Here is a 26,982-nt window from a genome sequence, read left to right on the forward strand (position 1 = left end):
GTCAGACATCGACTGTGACTTATGTTACCAAGCATTTTGTAAAACAGCAGCAGACCTCAACCACAACAACAGAAGTGGGGTCTTAAATTTTTGGCTTTTACAGTAAGTCCTCATACAGTTTTTTTGTACCATGGGCCAAGAGCATTTTGTTAAGCCTAAAAAAAGCATACCAATATGACCTGGTACATTTGTCAACATCCATATGTACTATATTGGAAATAGTCTCCTGAAATGTAGCATGCTTTGTAACAAGAAATAAGTTTTCCTGGGAAAAAACATTAATAAGCAGAAATCTTTATATATTTTGCAATGCTTATTTTTTTAAAAAACTAGTTATGTTAGGAAAAGTTAGGAAAAGTTATGTGTTAATGACTGGCAAATATTGACAAATTAAACAGACTTATGAACTGTTGTGTTACTTCCATTATTTTGTGGAGAAACTGTACTATTATAGAGTATGTTCCACCTACATCTCATATACACAAACACAAAAAAATATTTTTAAAACAGCACATATTTAGTATATCCAGTGGGTGAAATGTGTTGTCCTCTTTTGGATCATTGACCTTTTTGGTTAAAAAAAAAAAAAAAAACGAGCAAACAAATGGGCCCAAGCATTATTTTTTTTATAATATGTACAAAAAATTGCACTTTTCTACATTTTTACAATTATTCAACAAATTACCTTCTTATAAAGAAATATTTTGTTTTCATGTCTTAATAAAAAGATATTTACATTGGCTCAGTTCAATGTATGCATAGATTTCTACATTCAGTTTTTAGCTGTCCGTTTATCTTTAGTCTTCCTTTGTGGTTTTCCCACAAAAATTTGTTCTGTTCCCAGTTGTTTATTTAAGGAAAATACTTTGGCCTTGAATGCTCTTCCTGGAAATACTGCAAAAGGGACTGCAATGCAAGTGTACTTAAGCACATGTGGTACATCCAACATTAGAGGTACAACATTAAGGGCCTTTTGGTATTATTCCTGTGAGCAGCAACAAGCAGCAGAAGACTTCAGGAGCAAAAATATGAAATACTTGGATAATATTGTTCATCACCATGCTTGCAAAGGACACTGTAAGGGGGAAGAGAGGAAAAGGTATATATATTCAGTTATGGCAAGTCAGCATCATTTGAGAACATTAGTTTATGGCACCGCTAAATGCATTTTATGGCAGCACTACCTGGCCATAAACTCTTCTCGTGTCCTATATGACATCTAGCTGCAATAGTAATCTGTATGTCTGTTTGACTACCGGCATAGTTTTAAAATACCTGAAAAGATTTTTTTTATTACTTTAAAATAGGAGTATGGTAAAGACCTTTCAGCATTTCTAACTCTGCAGCAACTACACAAATATACACAGAAAGCAAGCCGTGGCCTTGGAGACATTTTACCAGAGAGCAAATATTGTTAGACCAAGATAAGAAGACGCCAGGAAGATCCTATGTATGGTAGTCAGTACAGACTGACCTCAAAGTCATTAAAGGGCCAGTGGCATCAATAAGATAAATACCCTATATTCATTGACTGTATATAACTACTTATATTAGAACTTAAGTTAGAACCATTTTTTACACAGGTAACTGGCCAGTTACTGACTGACTAAATTAAAATTCTACCACATACTACAAAGGGTGTAGGAAAAAAGTTCCCTAAGACAATATATAGATGAATTTCAATTTATTTTTTCAAATGTGAAGAAAATTGATATGAATTGACTTTGACAGCTAAACAGCCAAGCAAACCATAAATGGCCTGATTTGTTTAAGGTAATTGTCATAATATTCTGTATGGTCTTTTTTTTTATTAATAATGAAAAATTGATAATATACCTTAGTACTGTAATAACTTAATAGAGATACAATACTATGCAAAAATGTAATTGTCTTGATCAGATATTTTGCATGCAAAACTACATTGAGAAAGAAAGGCAACCTAGTCAAGGTAAGGGGCGGTAATACTGAGACTGTGACTTCAGTGGGTAGCATCTTGATGCATTTTGATTAGACAATTATGTCTTGCACTTGCAGGGCTTGTTTCAACAAGCATCAAAGTGTGCTTCGGCAAGATGGAATAATTAATCAGGTTTGGTTAGGGCTGAGTGCCCTGCAGATGGATTGATAAGCCCTCTCAAGGAAATAGTATGCCAGTGAGTCTTGATGTGCTTGATTGCCTGACTGATTAAGATTTGTGGGTTTAGATAAATGTTTTTTCTTCCAGCTACAATGAGTGGGAAAGCTAACAAGAACTGATATGCAGGAAAATGCAGAACTGCATTTTTTGGTGTGTACATTATAGAAGAAGGGGGTCTCATAAAACAAATCAGGTTTATTTTAACACATGGTTTGTTTTATGAGGCTCCATGTTATTTCATGACAGGGTGTTATTTTTGTGTCTGTAACAAAACTGCTCACTAAAATTGCAAGTCATTGGCGGTAAGTAGCAAGCGACTTTGGTGCAAAAATAAAAATTGATGATTTCTTGTGAATGGTAACACTTATTTTCTGCTTTCTGTGGCACTATTTAGGATATGGCAAAATAAATAAATATTAACAGCCACTTAATTTTTGTGTCCTAATCCCATCTTCTTACACATACTCAGGCAGAAGAGGGCACTTTGGAGTTATTTATTGAATTTTATTTGACCTGGGACACGAGGTATCTGAAGTGAGGAGCATACACTGAGAATTGCACTTATTTATATTTGTAAAAATACTGGAGCCCTGAAAAGAATTTGGTTATGAAAAGAAACATGTAACACATAATGTGCTCCTGCCATTAACCCAAACTGCCTTAAGCTGGGTGTTCACAGGCAGATAATGTCAGCTATACTGGTAAACATCTGTGTACATATGTAGGTCCAAATGGTAGATGACCAAATATCTGGCCAATCAGCAATTTCAGATGACTACCCTACCTGGACTTGCATAACCATATGGCTTAACAGGCCCATCTGTATGCAGCTAAATTGTAAGTCAGGGCCCACCATTACATTTGTTTAAAGATAGGGACATAACATCAGTGATCAAATTAAAATCTGGCCTGCTTCTTTTGTGTTCTGTGCCCTTTCCTGTCCTATAATTTGCCTATTAAAATGGAACATTCAGTAAATACTATTTTCATACTACTGAAAATAAAAATATACTGACATCAAATGTTTTCATTCATGTATGTAAACAATGCTGAGCATTGCAGTGAAGTACACTGTAAAGGATCCTTTGTATAGTGAAAGTCAGTTGGTTTAATTAAGTTCTATATGAAAGCCTGAGCAGAATTGGTTTTAGGATATTATTCAAATATATTGAAGTAAGTCCATAACCCATTGTATGCAGGCCTTCTTTAATTATAGAACTGAGAACATTTCAATTACTCATAATAATAAATTCATGAGAAATGAGAATTCATGTTTTGTGTAGTATTATTATATGTATATCTGTTTATAAATAAACCTGTTCCTCTGTATAAAGTACTCCAAAAATTCTGGCATTATTGCATAAATAAACACTGTATATACAAAAAGGTTTATATTATCAGGAAAACTAAACATACCTGTTTACTGGAAGACATGTTTGATAATGTGCTGATGCTGCTAGTATCTGTGACAACCATGGCTGAAGGAAAACGAGATGTGTGGGAATACTGGGGAGGCTCTTGCTTGTGTGCATACACTAGACAATGCATAATATAAAATGTAAATGACAGTGCAAGACACATTTGAGAAAAACAGCAATGCACAGGTTATCCTAGCTCACTCAACACAATCCATTATAAATCAGCCTGGGCACAATATATATATAATATATGTTAGTATCCACAAGTTTCATACTATTTTGTATCCTAAAGGATTACTAAAATCCTTAATGAAGCAGACCTATTCTGAAAAGCCGTGGTATTTGTAAACAGGTACACAGGTACATGGATGGGGCTGCAATATAGATTATAGATATAGATATCCAGAGGGTCTAAGCTTCCCACTTCCAGGTCTCACAAAAAATGATTGTAAAAATTTAGCATATGGTGATTTTGTGCCCCAAAACCCCTCAAAATACCAAAGATTATTGTATAAAATTTTATAGCAACCCGGTTACACAAATAATATAAAGCGATACTTACTGTGTGAATTCTGAAGCTGAGTGACAGTGGCCATAAATGGCTGTTGTGCCATGTGCCCAGGGGACTGTTGCATGAGTTGCTGCTGATGTGGACTATGTAGTTGCTGTGAAAACTGTACAGATTGTAAAGCTGCCAGGCTCCCTGCAACACTGTTGATAACAGGAACACTTTGCGCCTGAGAGGTGTTTAAATCTAAAGAAAAATATCATCAATAATAATTATTTGTATACAAAAAGATACTGAAGTATTGCATAAGTACAGTTTATAACACTTCTAAATATATATTAAGTTTACAATGTGGAACTGCAGTCTTTATTAGCTATCAGGAATTTTACATCCCATGAGCCATTGTTTTAATGTTTCCTTAGACTAATGCTAAAGAAAAAAATAAAAAAAATAGAAAATAGAGTGTCCCTTTCTGAAACATTTTTTTTGTTTATAACTTAACATTTGCTCACAAATATGTAGGTGAATTCTGCTTTCAACAATGAAATCATATCAATGTGGAAAAGAATAATTCAACTTACTCTGCGTAATTGCCATCACTCCGGAGATTGGTGCCATGATAAGGTTTTGAGATTGCTGAGGATTGTGATGAACAGACTGGGACAGGTTGTGAATATTGGTCAGTGTACTCACTGGCGGTAATCCTCCTCCAGAAACAGATATCTAAAATAAATATGGCAGAAAAATAATAACTACATAAAGCTGCTGTGACACTAAATAAAATAGTTTTGGGCACATTTACATTTATGAATGACTAGCTAACATTACTCATACAATTATAATTGATATATATGTGGGATAATTATAAAAACTCAAGTTGGCTTGAGTGATAAAATTGTGCATGCTACTGGAGTTCAAAGAATAGTATTAATTTTATTATTCAAAAGGGGCAGGAAATAAGCTGTTGTTTGCAGGAAAAGGCCACCTTTTATAATTGTTATAACTTATAATTATAGTTGTTATAATTTACCAATGGAAACATCAAGTAAAACATGGAAAATAACATCCCACCTAAGTTTCAGACTAACATGATATTTGATCAATAGGTAGAGAAAATGTCCTTGTTGTATTTATTGTTCTGTTGATAACCCAGACCTTACAGACTGACCGAAAGAGTACTGTATTTAGCTCAACCTGAGAGAGTTCACAATTTTTTCTCTACCCTACAAAGCTTCATTGTTTACAGTTGACCCTGTGAGAAACTGGAAAAAGAATCTTGTTTGTTTTCCCTGCTATGCTCTTATCTTATCAGAGTGGCAGCTACAATAGGCCAGGTGTACTAACCAGTTTGCCATCAGGTGAAAGCATGCCGTGGCTGTGATCCAAGCCCACTGGAGAAACTTGCTGTAAAACAGATTGGCTGGTCACCATAGCATTGCTGCCATGGTGACTGATGGTTGACGATGAAGTAACTTCATTGTTTCCTTGTTGATTATATCTTACCCCTGCAACAAAATATATGGGTAAAAATCCAGAGACGCAACATTTATGAAATTATGTGCTCGATACTTTACAGAGGAAGCAGTCTACACATGGAAATAGACTTATAACATTTTTTGCATGTTTAGTACTATGAACAATGCACATTAATGTTAACTTAAAGCTAGATTTACCTCACATGAAAACTGATCTGATCAAATAATAATAATATAATTCCATCTATGTGAGTGGCAAAACAACATTGTTCCATTAATTTGGTTAGTTGGCTGGTCTCATTTCTTCATCTGCCAGTGCCCCACTCATCTGCTGAGAATGGTAATGCTGATCATTTATTGATAACTGTCTCTACATGTGTTTTACCAGAGTCTATTCTCAGTATTGTCTATGGCAGGGTATTTTATGGCATTTAGTAGCTGTGACAAGAATCTGCTACTAAGTAGCTCCATGTGTCTTCACCCTAAGACTGGACTACCCAGGAATCTGGGAAAAGTGTGGCCCCTGCACTGTGCTGAGAGCTAAGATACTGCTTTCTCAGAGTGACTAGCTATTAGAGAGGTACAAACTTCTTATGCATTTTTTCATTTTATCTGATTCACATTATAGGCAGAATGTTTGATGTTTAATTAATACCACAGAGTGCAGAAACCATAGTGAAAAAAAACACACCCTGATTGGAAAAAATATAATATAATGTTATAAATGTACAGTTCTACATTATGGAATGCCTTAATCTCACTTAAAATATCCAACCATTTTTAACCTTTAAATTGCTGAAAAGATCTAGACTGCCTAGGCTGTTCATGGCAGCTTATCAAAGAATGCTCTTCAGACAGGTAAGTGGACTTTCGCCAGTGGAAGTGTCCCAGCTATGAACAGTGTAAACATTAATTAACCCAAGCACTGGTGCACACACATTCTTCTAGCTGTATTTCTAACCTCATGCATAGTGTGATGAATTTCTGGTTGGTTAGAAAACCTTACAACATTATTTAAACAAGAGATGGAGAGATAAAGGGCATAGTATTTTGTCACATAAATTATGGGCAGTTGGCTATTTTATCTCATGGGAAGCTCTCGCAGAACAGCATTCCAAACATTAGTCAGTTTCAAAAGGATCGGGAAAATAGGCAACCAAATTAGGAATATTTTATATAGCAGAGAAAATTAATGCAACATATATCAGTCTATCCACTTGCTATATTTATTTCTCCTTTGGCTGTATTGCTATATTTATTTCTCCTTTGGCTGTACAACTCTTGCTTAGCCATATAATTAAATTACAATTTTTAATTTTTGCATTTAATCAGTGTAAATTACTTTAGATCAATCCACCTTTTTCAGGTAATGTGATGAAAGTCCATAGCATATCAGAGGTTAAATGTTATCAGATTAAAATGTTACACATATGTGTCTATGGAACAACCCGCATTCTATAAAAATACTTGGATTTAACATTTCTAGAATTTGTAATACATTTTCTCAAGCCATACCAACAGGGCAATTTACAAAGGTATCTAAGAGTGCAGCAACTTCTAGGAATAACAGATGGAATAGTAGAAAAAAGCTCTAATGTTAAGACCATTTTGGTGCATTATTTTACCACCACGAGAAATCATTAAAATGATAGCATGGCATGCACATATGCTAAACTAGAAATAACATGAACCACAACTTTGCAGTGCAGTTTCTGACATTAATGTCTCCATCTACAACCCATTCTCCTACACACAGCTGTAGTGTTACTTGTTACTCCAGAAGTGTTCAATTTCCTATAAATGTTAGGGGAATAAAATGCTGGCAGTCACCATTAAATAACCCCAAGTACCACACAGGCCCATTGTGGGCTGTGGCCTACTTGTGGCACTTTCTTTTCTATTAACTAGGAAGGGCAGTGCTTCTCTTCATAATATTATTATTGCTGTGTTTGTAGAAAAAAATTAGCAACAATAGAATTCTCCCCTAGCCATTGGCTAAAAGGAGGACTACATTAACACTACATAACAGAGGTGTGAACTGGTCTGTCAGTTTAGTATTGTTACATCACATACATATATCAAAGACCAGAGTAAATCCAGCCATTGCCACTTCAAATTATTGTATGTTACCCTTGAATTTAAGAAATACTTTTTTGCAAATTTAGACCAATGTCAAACTTAAGAAATATTTTATCTGTAAATTTAGATCCATTTCTCCATTTCTGTTCCTTATCTGATATTTTTAATGCTCAAGAAAATAGCAAAGGATCCTTGCAATATAACAGACCCAATTAACATAGAAGTGAGTTTAGCTAAATTGGGAAATGTCACATATTAGCATACCACAGGAATCCCTCTCTATTCAGGATGTTTTACCCTAGATCCTTTTTTCATCACTAAGTACAGGGCTAGTGAAATGCAGATTTTGGTTTGTTCTCACAAGTTTAATCCCCATGTAACACTTTTTATATACAAAGCCTGGAGCACTGGCTCCCTGTGCTTCCCAGCAGGCTCTTTTCCACACAGCATTCTTCCAACTACCTTTCATCCCAGCCAGGTTATTTAAAGACCCTGCCCTTCATAGAGACATCTGGCTCTAAACACTAGTGGCACTTAAGTAGTCATTATTAGCTATACATCAGTTATTCTTTAAGGCTAATGTCATATGTAGCATTATCCTTACTGGTGTTAAAAAACAATGCCACCTGGGCAGACCGCCATTGACTCTCATCTATCACTGTGAGCATGGGCATATTTGTGCCCAAAAATGCCCTATGTGCACACTGACAGTCAGTTGCCTTTAGAGCCTGGCTGTCTGCCATTTGTGTTTGGCCTAACACTGGCCATTAACATTTTCTCTAGTATGCAAAGGAAACCATAATTGCAATAATATTAAAAAGAGGGTCTAAACATGTTTTAGGACAAAGCACACAAACCGGCAATGTAAAGGGGAAGATTAACTGTTCTCTATCTAGAAGGTCCAACCATTCTAGTATTTATTGTAATGTCCTGGTAAAGGCTTACGACACCCAGTTCAGATGCAAAGAGCAGTGTTCAAAAAACATCTATTCCAAGTGGCTCTGTCAGAATCTTTCCTGCCAAAGAGCTCCACAGACTTTAATATCACCATTACTATATTATCTGACCTACGCCAATGTGGTATTTGAGATCATCAACACAACAAGAAATAAATTCAGTGGCACTGCCCCTGACTAGTAATGCAGCATCATGGCAAGCCAGTATTTTGTTCATCTTCTTTTTTACACATGACTGAGACAAATTCTGTCCATCAGCACTGCTACCCCAAATTTAATTCAGAAATAATGACAAAACAAGAACTTGATGGACTTTTCTCAACCCAGCTTAACTATATAATGTCTGGTTAAAAAAAATAACAGTAATTCTGGCAGAATTGCTAGGACCTCTGGTGCCCCTGGAGTTTGGAATTTTGAATTCTAGAAATATGTATTTGGTCTGTTCCTATTACTAACTTACTGACAACCGAATGACTACAGGAACTATCAAGCAAAATGTAAACCAGTGATTAAAATGAACCAAAATTATAATTGAAAATTATTTTATTCTATTAAAATAACAGAGCTTCTACATACTAAATAGCAATAACTTTCTATTGTACTTGTTGTTTTGGTCATTACTTTCTGTCTTCATGGTCAAATCCCAGCATGCAACTGAAAGTAGTTGATGTCAGTAAAGTTATAAGGTGTAGTTTTATGCCTATAATAAACTTGTTTATTGCAACCAGCCCAACCCATTCTGCAATAGTTACAAAGCTCTTATTGCCCCAATAAAAGAGGAAAATCTTTTCAAGACCAGAAATTACTGACACATCAATGCAGTGGACTGAACTCAAAAAAATTAGTTACTGGGCAAGGGTAGCCATTTTGTAGCTCAGAATGTATATAATGTATTTTCAATACCATTATTTTATAAACATTAATATATAATGTATTCCCCCAAATAGGGATTAAAAACCTAGATAGTGATAAGAAAAGGTCTAATAAGATAATTAGATAATAAACATATTAGTCAGAATCTGGAAATGTCATATTTGAAAGTAAGGATACAACATTCTAGCAAAGATGGGAAATAAAGAATATTAACCTCATACTTATTCCTAAATGACAGGCCTTTTGATTAGTAAATGAGAAACTTGTATCCAAATAAATAATATTTGTTTATTATGTCAGCATTCTGCCAAAGGCACACTGTATATTTTATGTGCCGCAGCTATGTTTATATACCCCCTATTTAAAAGTCCCTTTAAAAATCTAATTTTTTAATGCTTGTAAGGGTCATTGTATCATGAAATAACTACATTTATATACTATACTGCTGTTTATGTATCTGTTATGTATGTATTTATCATGATCCTGCATTGCTTTTGCGGATAACTATGCGTTAATTTTCACAGAAGGTTGGAGCTAGCATTACTTGCATTGTATTTTCCCCCACATATTTTGAACCACCTGATCTTTTTTAATGTCAATTTGAAGGTTACATGTAATCATTTGTTTCTATAAACAGAATGATGGTTATGATTGGAATGATGGTTATGTTCAAAACATGAACTTGGTCACAGTTTTACTATCTCAAAACCTGCATTAATGCTTAATATTTCTTCTATGGAATGTCATTCTGTAATTAAAAGAATGATTGTGTTCAAAGATTCTTAATAGTGTGGGAGAAACCAAAAAAGAGACTATACAAAGATTTACTTCTCAAAGAAAAAAATTACACACTCTAGCTTGCTTTTTTTTACTAGTGACCTGTATAATAATGCAGGTAATTAAAACTACATGGGAGGATGGTTTTTATGTCAAGTCAAAAACCTTCAATAAATTATTTCTGGTTTCATTTTTTTTACTATACCTTCAATGAGTATGAGAAACAAATAAATTAGATTTAGGCTGCTCTGAATGGAGTGTGGCTTGGAAATTCAACCAAATTAACTGCCCTTCACTTTGTGTGTCACAGGGGAGAGTTTAACAGATCATAGAGTGATCCCAGTGGATCTTAGTTGATCTGTCCCACCTCCTATGGTGCATAAGACATTCTGAAGTCAGGGAAGAAGCACCACTCCCTTATGTTTCTATAGGAAATGGTTTCATAACCCAAGAGCTACAAAATCAATTTAGTATATGGCCAGCACAGTATTTAACATGTAAGCTAATTTTTAAGCTAAATTTTGGTTGTGTATGAGGAGTAAAAGGAAGTGGAGTACTACCAACTGAAAACTATTTATAAAACTATTTATAAAATATGCTTATTCCATGGGTTCACCAGATGTTGCTGGCTACAACTCCTTGAATACTTGAACATATGATTAAGACTTAAGGTAAAAAAGGCCATACAAGGATACTGGGATTCGTAGTTTCACAACATCCGGAGAGCTGCAGTTTGTCCATCCTGGCTCTAGACTAAGGAGTGAACAGGCTAATTTATTCTACCACTTAACTCAAAAGTGAGGAATTCACTAAAGACCTAGCATGCCATGGGAATGTTTACACATTTACTGGTACATGTTACAATGGTATCTTTCAAAAACCAGCAATTTATCATTTTAGCATTATTGTCCCTTTAAGCTCCAAGGTTAGATATACAGATATACTGTGCCAATTTCCTTCTTCTCTGGAATCTAATCAATATGAACACCAGTCTCCACTAAATTCAATCAATTTTTACACTGACCCTTCCCGACCTTTTGAGAGTCCTTTCTCCAATTCAGAAAGTGGATCTTAGAGGTAACCATCACTCCTCTCTGCTGAAAGGGAGTCACAGAATAGGCCTATATCTCGGGACAGCTCCTGCTGTCCCAGTCCAGTGCTAGTAAAATAAAGGCCAAGGCTTAAAGGCCTTCTTAGTAAAGATAAATGAACACTGATACAGTAATTGCAGTCCCCAAGTCGAAAAAAAACAAAAGGTGTCATGGTGTGACTGAGTACACACTGGAAGGATGAGAGCACATCAAAGGCTACAAGGCTTGTCCAAAGTCTCAGTTTAATTGTCAATTAGGCATGCATAAGGGAGACAATGTCATGACAACACTAGGCTGCATGCTGATGTATTATTGCAAATCCAGAGAGAAACACTGAAAACAGCTGACTTTGCTAACAGTGAGCTTCTGGGGTACCTTGTAAGCAATCTGTCTGTGATAGAGAGACAAAGTTCTCTTCTGCCATCCTATTATGTGCTACATTCTTGGGTAAGGGTCACATTTTGGTCACTCTATACCTTTGCAGTACAGATCACAGCAATTGAGAGAAGTCCAGCATATGACTGCTGTGTGACATACAATCTTGAATGTGAATGTTAACAATAAAATAAGCATTTTTTATCTCAGAGCTCATTTTTCTCCAATTAGGAATTACTTTTTGTAAAAGCATGTGGTTTTAACATTTTTCTTGAAAACTGGTTACTCCCTTACTATAATCATTTCCTGATTATACCAATAGCATTCACTTGAATTAAATTCACCATTTGATCACCATTTTTAAAATTGGTCATCTCAAATTAACAGCCTATAATGGCCAAGTATTTGTCCTGCAGCTCCTCTCTCTCATCTGCAATTGAACATAAACTTCTGTGGACAAAATGCACTGACCGATAAAATGTTTAGACAAATCTGCTGCAGTCTGATAGGAATATCTTCTTCTGCAATTACATGATAGCACGGTGAAATCACCAAAACTACCCAACCAAATATATGGCAAGCATGTAATTTAGAGTATAACAAAAGAATGAGCAAATTGTTCTGCATTAGTACCTAGAAGTACATATGGGTCACAACATTTGCACAATTACAATGTGCAGACAGTTTGTGTGTAATACTGAACAATTAGTTACCCTTTTCATACCAGATACAACACAGGTAACTGGATTGTAACTGAATTATACACAATTCCTCACTAAAAACCCACTAGTTTACATTAAACTAAGCTGGCTGCACAGTGACTATCTTATTATGCAATTGTGACTGTAAGTATGTAACTACCAGCATATGTGTGGGTCTTTACTGTGTGATTTGGCCAAGCTATTTGATATGACCAGACCACAAAAAGCAAGAACCATCACTTAAGGTCCCCATACACGGGCCGATTCTAGCTGCCGATATCGGTCCCTTAGACCGATTCGGCAGCTAATCGGCCCGTGTATGGGCACTCCCGATGGGCCTGCCCGACCGATATCTATCTGGCCTGAAATTAGAAAATCTTGTCGGATCGGGGACTGCATCGGCTCGGACCAACTTTTGCTATGCCCGTCGTTATAATTCGATCGTTTGGCCCACAACATACCAGGAACAATTCTATAGGCTGCCCCTGTCACTCTCACTACACAGCATAGGCAGATAAAAAGTAACATAGGAAGCTGAGTAAAGGTGGCCATACACGTTAAGATCCGCTCGCTTGGTGAGGTCGCCAAGCGAGCAGATCTTCTCACGATATCGCCCACCCATAGGTGGGGATATCGGGAGAAGATCTGCTCGCTTGGCCCTGGGGCCAAAAGATCGAATGATTAACGGGAGCAATGGACGCAGTCGGTTCGGGGACCGCATCAACGAGCTGATGTGGTCCCCGATCCGACTAAACCTTTAAACCGATTTCAGGCTAAATATTGGTCAGCCACGCCCCTCGTTCCTGCCCCTACACGTGTATGGCCACCTTAAGTCCAATATTACTGCCAAAGTGCTTCAGTGTCCTTCAGTCTTAGCGTTGACCCATGGGTTGCTGGTAGGAAGATATGTAGTACTTTATAAGCATATTGCTGTACATAATTATCATACTGGCTTACAAATATGAATCCAACTATAACTTATTTTCTCGTATGTAATAAAGGGCGCTGAATTTCCCGGTAGCAGTAACCTATAGCAACCAATAAGATGTTTTCTTTTAAACAGATGACCAGTAAATTCTACCTGCTCATTTGTTGCTATGGGTTACTACTCTTGGGCAAACTTAGTGCCTTTTAGTACATAACCCTAGTTGTGTTCTGTGGTATATTACATACAGGCTAATATCATGAAACTTACTCTCTATACAAAGCATCAGAAATAAAATTAAAATGGTTAATTTGTCCATTAGGTTCATATTTTATCTGTGTATATTTAAAGTATGGTTTAAAGTGGTTTATTTCACTTTCAGTTGGCATTTATCAACCACTTGAACATCAGTAGGGTAGATCTGAATTTTTATGTGAATAACCTGAGAGAAAAAAATAAAGTACATCACCTTACCTCTACTTATCATCTATACAGAAAAGCACAATATACAATAAAGCCATGAAGGAATGGCTGAGTCACGCACAGGAATGCATTGCTATTTGCTCTACGCCAGATGGCTGAGGGTCACATTTTTTTTCATATTCCACAGGGTCATAATCCATTCATGCCAGCATTACTGTAACACTGGTGTCAGAGTGCTACAGATAAAAGTAATTCATTCTTTGAAAAATGATGCTAACATATAGATAGCATTAATATCTACCCATCATAAATTCAAGGCCAGGTTCACACTAGTGTCAAACTGTATGTGACTATACTGTGTGATGAAAATGTAATTTAATTAATAATAAATAATAAAAATCAATAAGCTTTGGATGGCCACCTGGGTAATTTAAGGCCTATATCATACAAGGCAATTGCCTTGCTACATTTCTACTTGGGAAGTTGTGATAAAACATAATTTGTCATGGATTATTCTCTTTGTGCACAGTGGGGAATGCTGGAACTATTTCACACCAGAACAATTGAAAATGTATCTGCCTGCATTTTCATGGATCAGTTACCCATAAGTGTCCTACCCTGGGAGATATACTTTGTCCCCAATGGGAAGCCTATATAGATATTTCCCTGAGTTTTGGTCCCACTACCCTAGTAGACAAATAGGATTTTTTTTTATATTAACTGGTCCGTGAATGAGGTACCGAGCAACTTTTTTCAACATTTATGCAAGCAGATCCCAGTTGAGCTATGTGGCCTGTACTAAGCCCAATTGCTACCCATGTTCTTTGGATATTAGGTCTGTGGATTGGGTATATTTAAAAATCTTATCTGCTAGCACACCTTACCTGCCAGTGTATAGTGAACTGGCAGGTAAGTTTCAATTGTTAAACAAATGGAATAATAGAGTGCCACACGGTATTTGTCTGTTCGGCTCACAAGCCAATTAGATGCCATGCTGGGTCTACACAGCTATGCCAGCATTTGCTTGTTCTAACCATTTGCAGCCAGTTTAAACAGTAAAGAATTCATATTATTTGAGTAATGGTAATTATTGCACCTAGTTGTTGTTTAATGTGCTTGCGTGATTACTGAAATAATTGTCCAGAACGGAAACACAGACCCCAGGACCCCAAAACAAAATCTTAGGGCTCACAAAAATTTTAGGAAGATTACTTTTTTTTGTGCCCCCAGTCATCATAAGATAAATTTCCCTACTTTTATACTCCTCATTTAAGTTGACACTCTATTATATGAACCTATACAAGTTTATAACCAGTACCAAAGGCTGTGATCCTCTATCGGCAAGGCACTCAAACCTCTTCAAGGAAAAGGGAACAGTTCATCAGAAGAGCTAATACAGAATGAAAGATAAGAGCTTTTGACCCAGCTCTGACCCTGTTGTGACCTTTGTGCTTGTAAGAGTCTGCTTTCTTTTGTTTGCCTCTTGAGTTGGCTGGTGTGTAGATTATAGGTAGATGGACAATGGGACTTTTTATCATACAATGCCTCTTGCCCTGCTACTCTCTTTGGCCTTTCACTGTTTATCTTCCACTGTCGTATTGTCTTATTTTCCACAATATTCTACCCATGTCTTTTTTTTTTTCGACTTCCCGTAGACATGAATCCTATCACCTGGTTGCACATCAACAAAGGAACAACACATTTTCCCTAAGTAAACAAGCACTGGGGCATGTTTATTACCACTCAGACGTTTTTAAAAGGTTTATTAGCTTTAACAGGACAAAAATCCACAGAACTGCAGGTTCAACTATAGAATGATGCTGTACTCAAAACTTGAGTGCAATGTGCTTAATTTACTACAACGTACTAATTTCCTACATTGCAATGCCAGTAAATGCCACTGCAGGTCAGTACAAATATGGCTGAAACATGAATTTACAGTCCCCTTTAATATTAGTGAAAACACTACAAACAATAAGGTGTCACTTTCACTTATTTTTGCATCAACTCTATCCTCTCCATTGCCTGCAGTAATCCCTTTTAGTACTTTTTAGAAAGTACTTAACACAGATCAAGTTATACAATGCTCAGCCCTGCCCACTGGTCATACAAGGACATCTATTCTATCCCCCCCCCCCATGTAGAAGTCTTTGCTTTGACCATGCCTCCTTGCAGTTAATGTGAGTTGATTGTATTCAAAAATATTTTAGCTCAGTATACAAAAATATTATCCAATCTATGTAGCAATAAGTAGTGTAGGCTTACCTTGCAGTTTACTTGGTGGAGAAGTGCTTGGTTGCGTATGGTGTGGTGATCCATGTGACAGTAGAGAATTCAAGTTGTGTGGGTGTGATGGGCCAGTACTATAGGCATCCATAGCTAGTTTTTGTCTAAAAGCCTCCTCTTTCCTTCTGTTTGCAAACCAATTATAAACACGGACTTCTGTTACCAAATTTGATCCAAGGCCATGAGCTTTAGAAGGAGATACACCACGCTGAAGACATTCCGCTCTGCAAGAAGGTTATTAAAGCCATGAAGTAAATCTCATGCTAGGAAAACTATGTCTACTTGAATCATTTTAATTGTTCTTGTATACCAGTGGTCCCCAACCAGTGGCACAGGGGCAACATGTTGCTCCCCAACCCCTTGGATGTTGCTCTCGGTGCCCCCAAACCAGGGAGTTATTTTTAAATTCCTGACTTGGTGGCACGTTTTGGTTGAATAAAAACAAGATTTGCTACCAAATAAAGCCCCCTGTAAGCTGATAGTGTGCATAGAGGCCCCTAATAGCCAATCACATCCCTTATTTGGCACCTCCATGAACTTTTATGATGCTCATGTTGCTCTCCAAGTCTTTTTACATTTGACTGTGGCTCACAAGTAAGAAAGGTTGGGGACCCCTGTTGTATACAATCAAGAAATGTAAGGCATTTAGCAACTAGACAAAACCAGGAAACAAAAAAGTACTTGCACTATGCCCATCTTTGCTAGTTTTCATTAAAAAGGTATATACCTAGGTGCAAATTCCAAAGGATTATATATGTTGTGAGAAGAAAGCATTTAGAGATCTGACCTTTTTGGCATACTAATAACAATCAGATCCCAAACCAATAAAGCAATTTCAGGTGGTTCATAAACACCCTGGAACCTCCTTTTCTATTTACCCCATAATAAATAGCCTGCTCTTTACCCTTCTATTTTAGCTAAGTACTGTCACTGTTGGAAAACAATATGGTCATTTAAAAGGGACATTGTATTTTTTGTTCTGTTTAACAAAAACTCTTTATAGTCCTGTTTGTAATATATTTACTCAATTTTATTCTCAGCAAACCATTATTTTTCTTTGTCATGGTGGGTCTTTGCCCTAGCTGTTCATGTTTGATACCAAAAATGATTTTCCTTAGGATTACAGTACACAGAATTTATTAATGGTTTCTTTTCCTGGTAAAAGTCATTGGGACTAAACAGGGAATCTCTGCAGATCACTTCTTATTATAGCCAACCACTATACTGTGAGTGTTGCATTTCTTAGCCCTAGGTTAATTCCCACATTTTGTGACTATGATTTACCATGGAAAAGTTGTTGCCATTGGTAAATTACCTATTTTGTGTAGCCTTAAAAATATACTGTTTACTCCCTTTCGATGCCTCATTAGAAAATAGCTATGTATAGATGTTTTGGTCTCTTCATTGATGCCTGTTATGAGACATCATAACTAAGAAGAGGTTGAATAAATGGTAGAATGTCATATTGTCATCAATTTAGAAAAATCTAAACTAGATTTTACCTGTTACACTCTTCCACTAAAGCTTCTCTTTCTTCTTTGCTGGGATTCTTTTGCCTTTCATAGGCTTGGTAAAGAATATGCTGTGATGCAGGCCCCCATTTGAAACGATTTCGCCTCATCTTCTTGTTGGCGGGCTCCGAGCAAGAATCCTCGGGCTGTCCTGGCACTTGATTTTGCTGATTAAACTCTGGAAAGAGAAACAGCAGCTGATCCTGACTGTTTTTGTCTGCAATATTTCCAGAGCCTTGGACTGTCTGGTTGAATTCTGAAAAGAAAGAAAGGAAATTTGATTAGTTCTATATCCAAAGCAACTAAGTCACTTTGTTGTCTGTGTAAAAAAAAATTTTTGGTTATGCAGATTTGAAAGAATAAATATGCTTAAAAGGAGTAATAATTACATTTTTTTCCACATTGCATTAAATGTAATTTAAGTTATAATAAAAGCAGATACAAAATACAAAGAGCATAGATTGTTTGCTAATTTCATAATTTACACTAACAAAATATCTTTCCTGGCCTCCCGATTCTCTGATCTACTACCCATAATCTAATTTAATTATCGTGGAACATATTTTCTTGGTACTAACCCTTGACAAAGAGCATTTACTGTAAGGTTTTTTCTAGACTGAGCTCTTCCAGTTGTAACCATCCATCCCACTGGAGACCTTTCCTCAATTAGGACTTTCTCACAAGAAGAATTATTTTTCAAATTCAGTGGGAAATCGAAAGTGTTTTTGCCTACACTCTCTGACACACTACTTACATATACAATGAAAACACACAAAAATACTTACGTCTTAATATCTCCCTTTGTTTCCTCACATACCAAGTGTACAATGCAGCACGTTTTTGGGTCTTCATTGGTGTCCCTTTGTTTAAGTGTTGGGAAAGATGGGACTGGTTTAAGCCGGTAATATCCACCACTTCTCTTTGAGGAATATTGTGCTGTTGCATATAACCCTTTATCATTTTTGCAGCTCTCCATGGATCCTCACTGTGAACAAAAAAAAATATTGTTATGTTGTCACAAATATACATTGTGCTCTGTGAACCATTTAAGCACATTACGAGAAATAATGCATGTTCATACACTGATCTGAGCATCATAAACATTTATGGCTTTGTACTAATCTGAAACTGATCAGAATTATGTATCTTTACTTAAAGGTACAATTACACTGGTGTAACTACAGCAGATAAAAACTAAAGGACAGAGCAAGTGGCTTTGGTCTGATGGGAAAATCAAACCTGCCCAGTTGATGCTTTTTGCTAGATAACGATCATGGGGCCGTCGGTGGGCGCCATACAGGGCCACCTTTACTGCAGAGATCCCAAACAGATTTTTACTGGCCAAAGCAATATGAATCAACAAACTATTTAAGGCATTACTTTTCATCTTATGCTACTGGTTTTTGCATCACACACAGAAGTAGAATACAGAAGATATAGTTACAGTGGCACTATACTATATGTTTTACACTTGATCTATAGCTCTGCATAGGTTACACTTGTTAAAAATGTCAAATAGACTGATTTTTCTTATAACAAAGGGTGTCTCAGTAAGTCTTCACTGCTTTAATCATTGTTTAAGAGATTTCATCAGCTATTTGGTTGCTGGTACAATTTACCCAATCAACCAGGCTGTAGTTTGAATAAAAGACTTGAGATTGAATAGGAGACCGCCTTATTAAAAAGATATGTAATAAAAAAGTAACAAAAACAATCAAATTGCAGCCTCAGAGAGCAATAGCTTTTTGTCCATCACCCCCCAGTATGAAAGAGGATATAAGAGAAAGGTAAATAATTCGAAAACTTAAATAAAAAATGAAGACCAAATGAAAAGTAGCAGTAGAGTAGGACATTGTAGTCTGTATCACACTTTAAGTTACTTACTTTAAGGGCAAAGACAGACGGAAAGATTAATCACTGTAGTTTTTAAAATCCAGTTGCAGCGATCGTCACCGCTAAACGTAATGCCAGTTTTTACCAAATAGTTGCTGCAACTCCATGTATATTCTACATGGAGGTTAGTCGCTGTGACTGTGTTTTTAGTGACTGCAACTTTTGTTGTAAAGTTTTTTTAAAAAAATCAAAGTGACTAATCGCCTCATCTGTTATGGCATTCGTGTTTCAAAGCTACCACATACTGCTTTTTCTGGCATTTGACGCATGTTCAGAGGACAATAGAAAATAGAGTTACGTTTGAAATTAACAGAAGTCACTTAGGTGCATTTAAAAAAATGAATATGATTAATGCAATATATGCATTATTATGTGCTCAACATGTGTTTCTAAAGGCATAAAAAAAAAAACCATCTGTGAAAGCCCTAACAATGGACTATCCTTTAAAGCATTTGTAATCAACCGAAATCTAATGATTTTGTAAACATAAACAGAACAACAGGGATGGCATGCAGCGATTCTGGATAAACACCCACTGGAATAATAAAATTGTTTGTACTGCGATTGTATTGTCTTGCTTTAAAAGTGCCCCTACACCATAAAGAAAGCTAACAAGCTTAATAAGAGGTGACCAAATCTAGCAATGGATCAGTGGTGCGTGGCCACACAGATCCATTCCAGTATTTCCCACTAACAATGGAGCGCTTGGTACATTAAGATCCCGAAGCATTAACGGTAATAGCAGAGCTCATAGTCACAGCATCCTGACCAGACTGGTTGCTGCTGGATATTTAATGCAAGTACAGCAAATGTCCTGCACTTTGTGACATTCTGCCTTTGTGTTTAACCATCCATACTCTATAGGGGGAAATTCCGCATTATGAAGTCATGTTTACCGAACATGCTAATTTATGATTAAAGGGTAAAATGTATTATTTTAAAGACCTGATTTTACTTTCTAGTAAATACACTGAAATGATTAATATTGACATTGTTATCATAGTCCTCTGGAATAATATAAAATATTCTCCACATGGTTTATTATCTAATCAGCTACAGTTAGGAAATATGATAGAGAGATAGACAGTTGAACAAAAGTGTTGCCACTGCTCTAACTTCCAGGACAGGCTTTCCATTCCACAAAAGTGGCACAAAAGTTAAGGAATATTCATTATGTCTTTCCTTGTCAACTACAGTTGATAGAAATACACATTTTCCACCAGGGCTTGTAACCCATAGCATCCAATCACATTCTTGTTTTAAAACAGGTGACCAGTAAATTCTTCCATGGGACACACTTTTTGTAACTTTTATAGTTACACACAGTACAAGCCAAAGGCCCATTTTCCAGTAAGCAACAAAACAAGGCCAAAAAAATTATATTGCAAAAACCAGTGAACCCAGAAGAAAAGAAAAAAAAACTATGCTTATTAAGTTCAGTCGTAAAGAAGAAAAGCATGAAAGTTTAAGTGCCTCAAAGCTATGAATAGTTTGGCTTTTACACAAATGTTTTAGCAAGTATTATGTGTAATTTAGTTTTTTTATTATTGCTGTTGTTATTATTAATATTATATTGTTTGCATACTTTTGGACCTTTTCTTCTTAATGACCATTAGAGTGTTAATACTAATTAATGCAGTAGCTATTCTTTAACATTTAAAGCCTGCAGATCGATTTAACAAATATCATGCAGCTTTTGCCTAGAAAAGCTAGAAAATAATTGATCCATGTAAGCAGTTAGAACATTGTACGGATTTTATGTATATTATGTTTTTTTAACTACATATTAATACCCAATTATATAAAGGTTACAATTTAAGGTTTTACAAGATTATTTTCTATATTGCTGTGTTTTTTATTTCTTTTTCTTACTATTCTTCTTCCTTCTGAATTCTCAGCTGAATGCTCCCACTATAGAGGACCACAAGACACATGTTCCTTCCGTAGAAACCTCAGCTGACAGTTTTTAGTGAGACTAATGGCTGCAAGAAAACAAGAAAGGACTGTTGCTATTTTTGATAAGTGGCTAAATGTCACTTGATTGCCAAGCAGTATGCTCCGCCCCAACAAGCAGATGAAATTATATTACTCTTTACAAAATTAAGCTGAACTGTAGCCATGCACAGCAATGCAGGTGTATGACTCTCTCATTAATATACAAACAAAAATAAATGGCTCTTTACATCCACAAAAATACAATTAGCATTTTAGAATTGCACTCAACACATTACTAACACCACCCAACAAAAGCAAGTATGAATGTGGTTGTTAAAAACAAAAACAGCTTGCAAGGAGAAATGATAATGTTAATTAATTAGCCAAATCTATTTTGAGGCAATTCTTTCAGTATGTCATAGAGGGTGTGATTGTGAATGGTTCACATCTGCACACAAAGAGGAAGTGTGGCAGCAGACAAAGAGCTGATTTACAAACATAAGTGCTAAACTGCACAAATGCAGTTGCCAAGAGCAACCAATCAGCAATTAGTTTTAAACAGTCTACTACAAGCTAAAAAATTAAAGCAAAGCTCTGCTTGGTTGCTACTTGTGTAGTTTAGCAGCTATGTTCATAAATAGGGTTTATTTATCAATGAATGTGGAGGAAATTTCCTCCAAACTTCTTATGCATGAACATGCTAACTGGCCTTCGGATTATATGTTTCATAAAGAATCATTCACTTGACTTATCAATAAGTTCTAGTCCTAATAAATATAGCCTTATGGAACAAACAGGTGCAAGCTGCAGCCATTTGCATTATAGTTTTCCTAACTTTTCCATGCTGCTAATAATCCTGACAGGTTGCTTACTTTTATGAAAGTTGTATATGTATTTTAATGCAAATTCTGCAATTCTTCAGTCTGAAGAATTGCAGAATTTACATTAAAATATAATATATAATATAATCCGAAGGCCAGTTAGCACCTGCTCTGGCAAATTTAGTCTGGACTGCACAGTATCATTAAACAGTGGTCCTAACACCTCACTTCTCTGCTAATGGAAATTGATTGGAAATTAATCAGAAAAGCTGTCCAAGATGTTTATACTATTAAAAAAGTTAGTTCTGAAAGTGTATAATTATTCCACTTACCAACTATGAAATTATTTCCTGCTCACGTCAGTAGCACTAAACAAAACATATAACCTTCCTTGGAGGACTCAATTTTGTAGAATTTGGAGTAGTTATTCAACATAAGCAGAGAAAAGAAAGTTAACTGCTAGAAGTTGAATTATCCTTTTATTCATGTAGGACCAACATGTTACTCAGAATTTTTACATACATACATTTAACAGAGATTGTTTATTCCTATTAGTCCCAGTGGTGCTTTCAGCTTAAGGTACCTTTCCCACAAACTAAGTAAATGTATTAACCTCTTTTTCTTAATCCATAGAGATATAGGTAGACTTACAGCTTTATGGGGGCAGAAGGTATTTAATTTAGAAAAATATGCTCCTTCTTTTTCCTGCTGTCCTGCTTGGGAAGTTATCTAAGGAGAATGCACTCATACACTACATGCATGGCCCAATGTCCATTTGACTTATAATCATGGAACAGAATCAGACTGACTGCAGGAAAGTATTTCTGCGCAGTAGGTGTATATTTGTTTAGACTGTGGGACTAGGCAGGAGTTTAGAGATCTAACTTGAGTGTGTAGAAAGGTGAGCATATGGCTAAAGCACACACGGGCAGCTGGCACACACACACACACACACCTGCAAAATATACAACATGAGTCCTTTCTCAGCTGCCAGAAAAAAAGCCTCTGCAAACAGTCGGCAACAATCAAACAGAAAGCAAAGACCCAAAGCCCGAGCACTTACCTGTGTAGGACTATACAAAGACTACAACTAGCTATATGGCGCTATATTAGGGTAGTAAGTCTCCTTATTTCACAATAGCTATGCAGAGAGGACACAAGGAGAATCAGCTATAGAAGAACCTTACTGTATGTGAGCAGTGCACACGAGTTATAGTGAAACAACAAAACATAAACCTATCATTGCTTTCCTTAGTTTAATGCAAGCGTGCGTGTCATGCAGTTGCACTACAACTACAGTCGCGCCACCTGAGAAGCTAAGAAGACACGTTGCAGCTGCAGTATCTGAATGGCTAAAGGTGGCCATTCTCCATTAAGAATAAAACTGAGATACTGTAGTCGCCTGCTAATAAGCGATCAGACTGAAAATCTGAGGGGTTTTCCAGAGAGATCGTTTGATCGTTGCCAAGCTCTATATTAATAGCAACGCACGACTGATTCATGAGTGACCCCCAAGGTGTGTCCTCTGTCTATTCAGGACTCACGGTCAAACACATAAAGAAATAACTGATTTCGGTCATTGCTTCCTTTGTGTATCGAGTAGTTTTGGTGAATAAGCAGCTTGCCAGCTCCGAGTTACTTTATAACAGGATAGTTTTTATCGACCCCTTGATACAGGTACCAACTAAAACGGAAACGGAAATTCCAATTCTATGAAACCTGCAGTAGCCATTCAGTAACATTCCACAAATAATATGTAAAAGCACACAGAATGATCCACTTTAAAATAAGAGATACCTTGTTTATGAGAGTGGCAAAGGCTAGACTCTGCCTGTAACCAGACATCGGAATAAATACGAGCAAAGGCCAATAAATCGTATATAATGTTGATGCTGTCACCCAGCGCAGTCTGCCCCAAGAGCTTTCCCTTCTAGCACTTGCCAATGAATAACCAGCGTCTCTATTCAACCAAACCCCAATCCTTTGTGTATCTTTCTGTTGATGATTTATAGAAATAAATTAATAACCGGACACCACGTGCTTCAGTTTATAATGTATTCTCTCCAGCAAAATAACCTGCACATATTGCTTTAAATTACGTTACATCTAAAGATACCTACAGATACACAACGGATAAACAACCGTAAATTAAAACACTGTTGCAGTTTAGAGGTCAATGTATTGCATGTAGATTTTTGTGTAATTTAATAAAATGTAACGTAATACAGATAATAGTAAATGGGTGTATTAATATTATCTTTAAATATATATATTATTCATGTTCCTATACTAAATTACAGTACAAGAAAATATAAATTTAAAACATTTCTAAAGTTGCCGAAGTTTCCAAGGCCTTCGTACCACTCCAATAATATTGATAGTGTTCGATGTTGATGTTTTAATATTGTCTCGTTTTGTTGCAAAACTAATAGTAACAATTTATAAAAATAGAAACTTACATATACCATTTTCAAAATTCGAATTATACAATAAAGGCATATGTGCAATTATACCTACAATATATTTACAGAACAATGCCATACAGGTACATTAGACATATATTTAGTTGTAAACCCCATGGGAGCGAAGCTAACTTACCTCTGGGAAAGTACACAACTTAATCAGGCCTGCCGATATAGTATTAGCATTTTAAGTTACTACCAGTAGTTAATAATAAATAACGTGGTTGTATTTCGTTGATATTTTGCTGAAGAGAAGGAATAATAAACTATTTGGATAATTAGTAACTAGGCTGTCAGATTAGGAGATCTGGCGGTTGCCTTTAACTTCTGACAGTGATGTGGTACCTACACCAAAAAACGCTTGTTCCAAAAATTAGAGAAATGCTGTTATATGTTAAAAACATTTCTAACTTTAAAAATCGTGCACTTGGTAAAATTGTGTTGAACGAAATCTTGTTTATCAAAAGCCACATTAATGTCTGGCTTTTTTATACGCATTTGACATACAATCATTTTTTTAGTACCAAAAATTACGTTTATATCTAACCTATAGATATATTTGGACATCTTGGTCAGTATCCTAAGCGCCATTAAAATTACAATTTCACTATACAACACAACAAAGGGATGCTAGCGCTGTGATGAGAAATTAGCTAAATAGATCGATATTTATAGAGAGACACACATTTATGCTGGGGTTGTCAATATGATCATCAATAGCACAAGTAAATCGTGTGTTTAAACTCCTAGAAACAAAACTGTGCTTTCAAAACGAGTCCTGGTTTAGAAATGCTAAATATGATTAAAATATAATACGGCTGTCCCTGGGCTCTTACCTCAACATCCTGTCCACTTCTGCCCTTTGCTCTGCTGCCTCCTCCGTATTGAGGGACTGCAGTTCTTTTAGGATTGGAGGGGTATCAAAGTCATCTCCATCCTCTGAGCCCTCATCCCCGGAGAGCTTGCCCTTGTGGTGGTGCCCATTGGTGAGAGTGTGGAATACAGGCTTACTGTCAGCCTCATGTTCCGGGGACATGTGCAAGTTTTCCAGCTTCACCCCAAAGCTTGGGCTGGGGATCATGTCTTCCAAGGCCTGGATCAGGTCCTCTTTGGTTACTCCAGAGTTGAGGAGAGCATTGAGGAGTTCCTGCTGCAAAGGCGATAGCTTGGATACCATTTTAGATGAAAGAAAATAAGGAAAAGGGATAGGGGAGGAAAAAATAAAATCAAGGGATCTGGAATCCCCTTGTCCCAGAGCACCTGTTCCTCTTGTGCTTACAGAGAATCTCACTGCTGAGAGTCTGCTCAGTCTAACTGGCCATGATCTCCTTCAATGGGCAATATAACTCATGCAAATCAGTGGGAAGGCTAACACAACATACAGGATGCAATGAAAGGAGGAGGCTGGGCTCGATTCTCCCTGGTTATGCTTCGACTACAAAGTCTTTTATTGGTTTTGTTTATCGGCCAAACTTTAAGTGAACTTTGGACCTGTTAAGCAAGAAGCCATGAAGTGCAATTAAAATAGAGAGAGAGAGAGAGAGAGAACGAAAATCATAAAAACTCTCACACATATAAACACACTGAAACATTCAGACACTCACACATACAGTCACACATATATTCACATTTACACACACACAGAAACTTACATGCAGTTACACGCATTGACATTTATACACACAGACTTATGCAAGCAATACAATCCTACCCGCATACTTATAAACACATTCACATCTATATACACAAACACATATTAAAATTACACATACCCAGAAACACAAATACATATATGCACTGTTATACACATATAATAACCCACAGCAAATATAAACGCTTATTCATACATATATGATTTAGACAAAGAAACATCAAAATAGTTTAAAAAGATCAGTTGTACAAAAAAAGTGACAGATCTTTAAGAAAAACTAATTGCAGTGATTGGCCTGGAAACTTTTTAGTATATACAAATATACATTTTAATTAGTAAAACTGAGTAAATTCTGTTGGTGTTTTGGAATATTATCTCATATTTAAAGGAGAAACAAAAAAATGCACAGTATTGGCTGCTTATTTTTCACTGCTGTGCTGGGAACAGTGTGAAATGGATCTCCTATGGTCAACCAGAGAACCTGGTTAATTACATATAGCTAAACCTAAGGTTATTGGCATTATATAGGTTATGGCGCAAATATTAAAGGGCCGATGGGTATTGTCCTTGGCTGTGGCACAATGGGAGATACTCTGGTACTTTGGAAAGACAGTCAGATCATGTCTTGGCACCTGTATCACTGCATTATGGCTAAGATTTTAGCTATCCTTTAAACATAGCTTTC

The 26,982-nt window shown here is 36.3% G+C and overlaps 1 protein-coding gene across 2 annotated transcripts; it reads right to left on the reverse strand.

The window, feature by feature from the left end:
- Positions 1–26,148, reverse strand: hnf1b (HNF1 homeobox B). 2 transcript variants are annotated; one of them, XM_002939633.5, is made up of 9 exons: positions 25,483–26,148; positions 18,321–18,520; positions 17,527–17,791; positions 16,004–16,248; positions 5,408–5,568; positions 4,645–4,786; positions 4,118–4,309; positions 3,554–3,672; positions 1–1,075 (listed from the first exon to the last, which is right to left on the reverse strand). In XM_002939633.5, exons 1-9 carry the CDS (start codon positions 25,821–25,823, stop codon positions 1,055–1,057), a joined length of 1,686 nt encoding a protein of 561 aa, XP_002939679.1. In that variant the 5' UTR covers positions 25,824–26,148; the 3' UTR covers positions 1–1,054. The 2 variants fall into 2 exon arrangements, with proteins under 2 accessions (XP_002939679.1, XP_017946991.1); XM_018091502.2 differs by lacking the exon at positions 25,483–26,148 and adding an exon at positions 21,301–21,408 and having other exon boundaries at positions 609–1,075.
- Positions 26,149–26,982: the final 834 nt, after the last annotated feature.

Source organism: Xenopus tropicalis, chromosome 2 (assembly GCF_000004195.4).
Source record: "Xenopus tropicalis strain Nigerian chromosome 2, UCB_Xtro_10.0, whole genome shotgun sequence".
NCBI lineage: Eukaryota > Metazoa > Chordata > Amphibia > Anura > Pipidae > Xenopus > Xenopus tropicalis.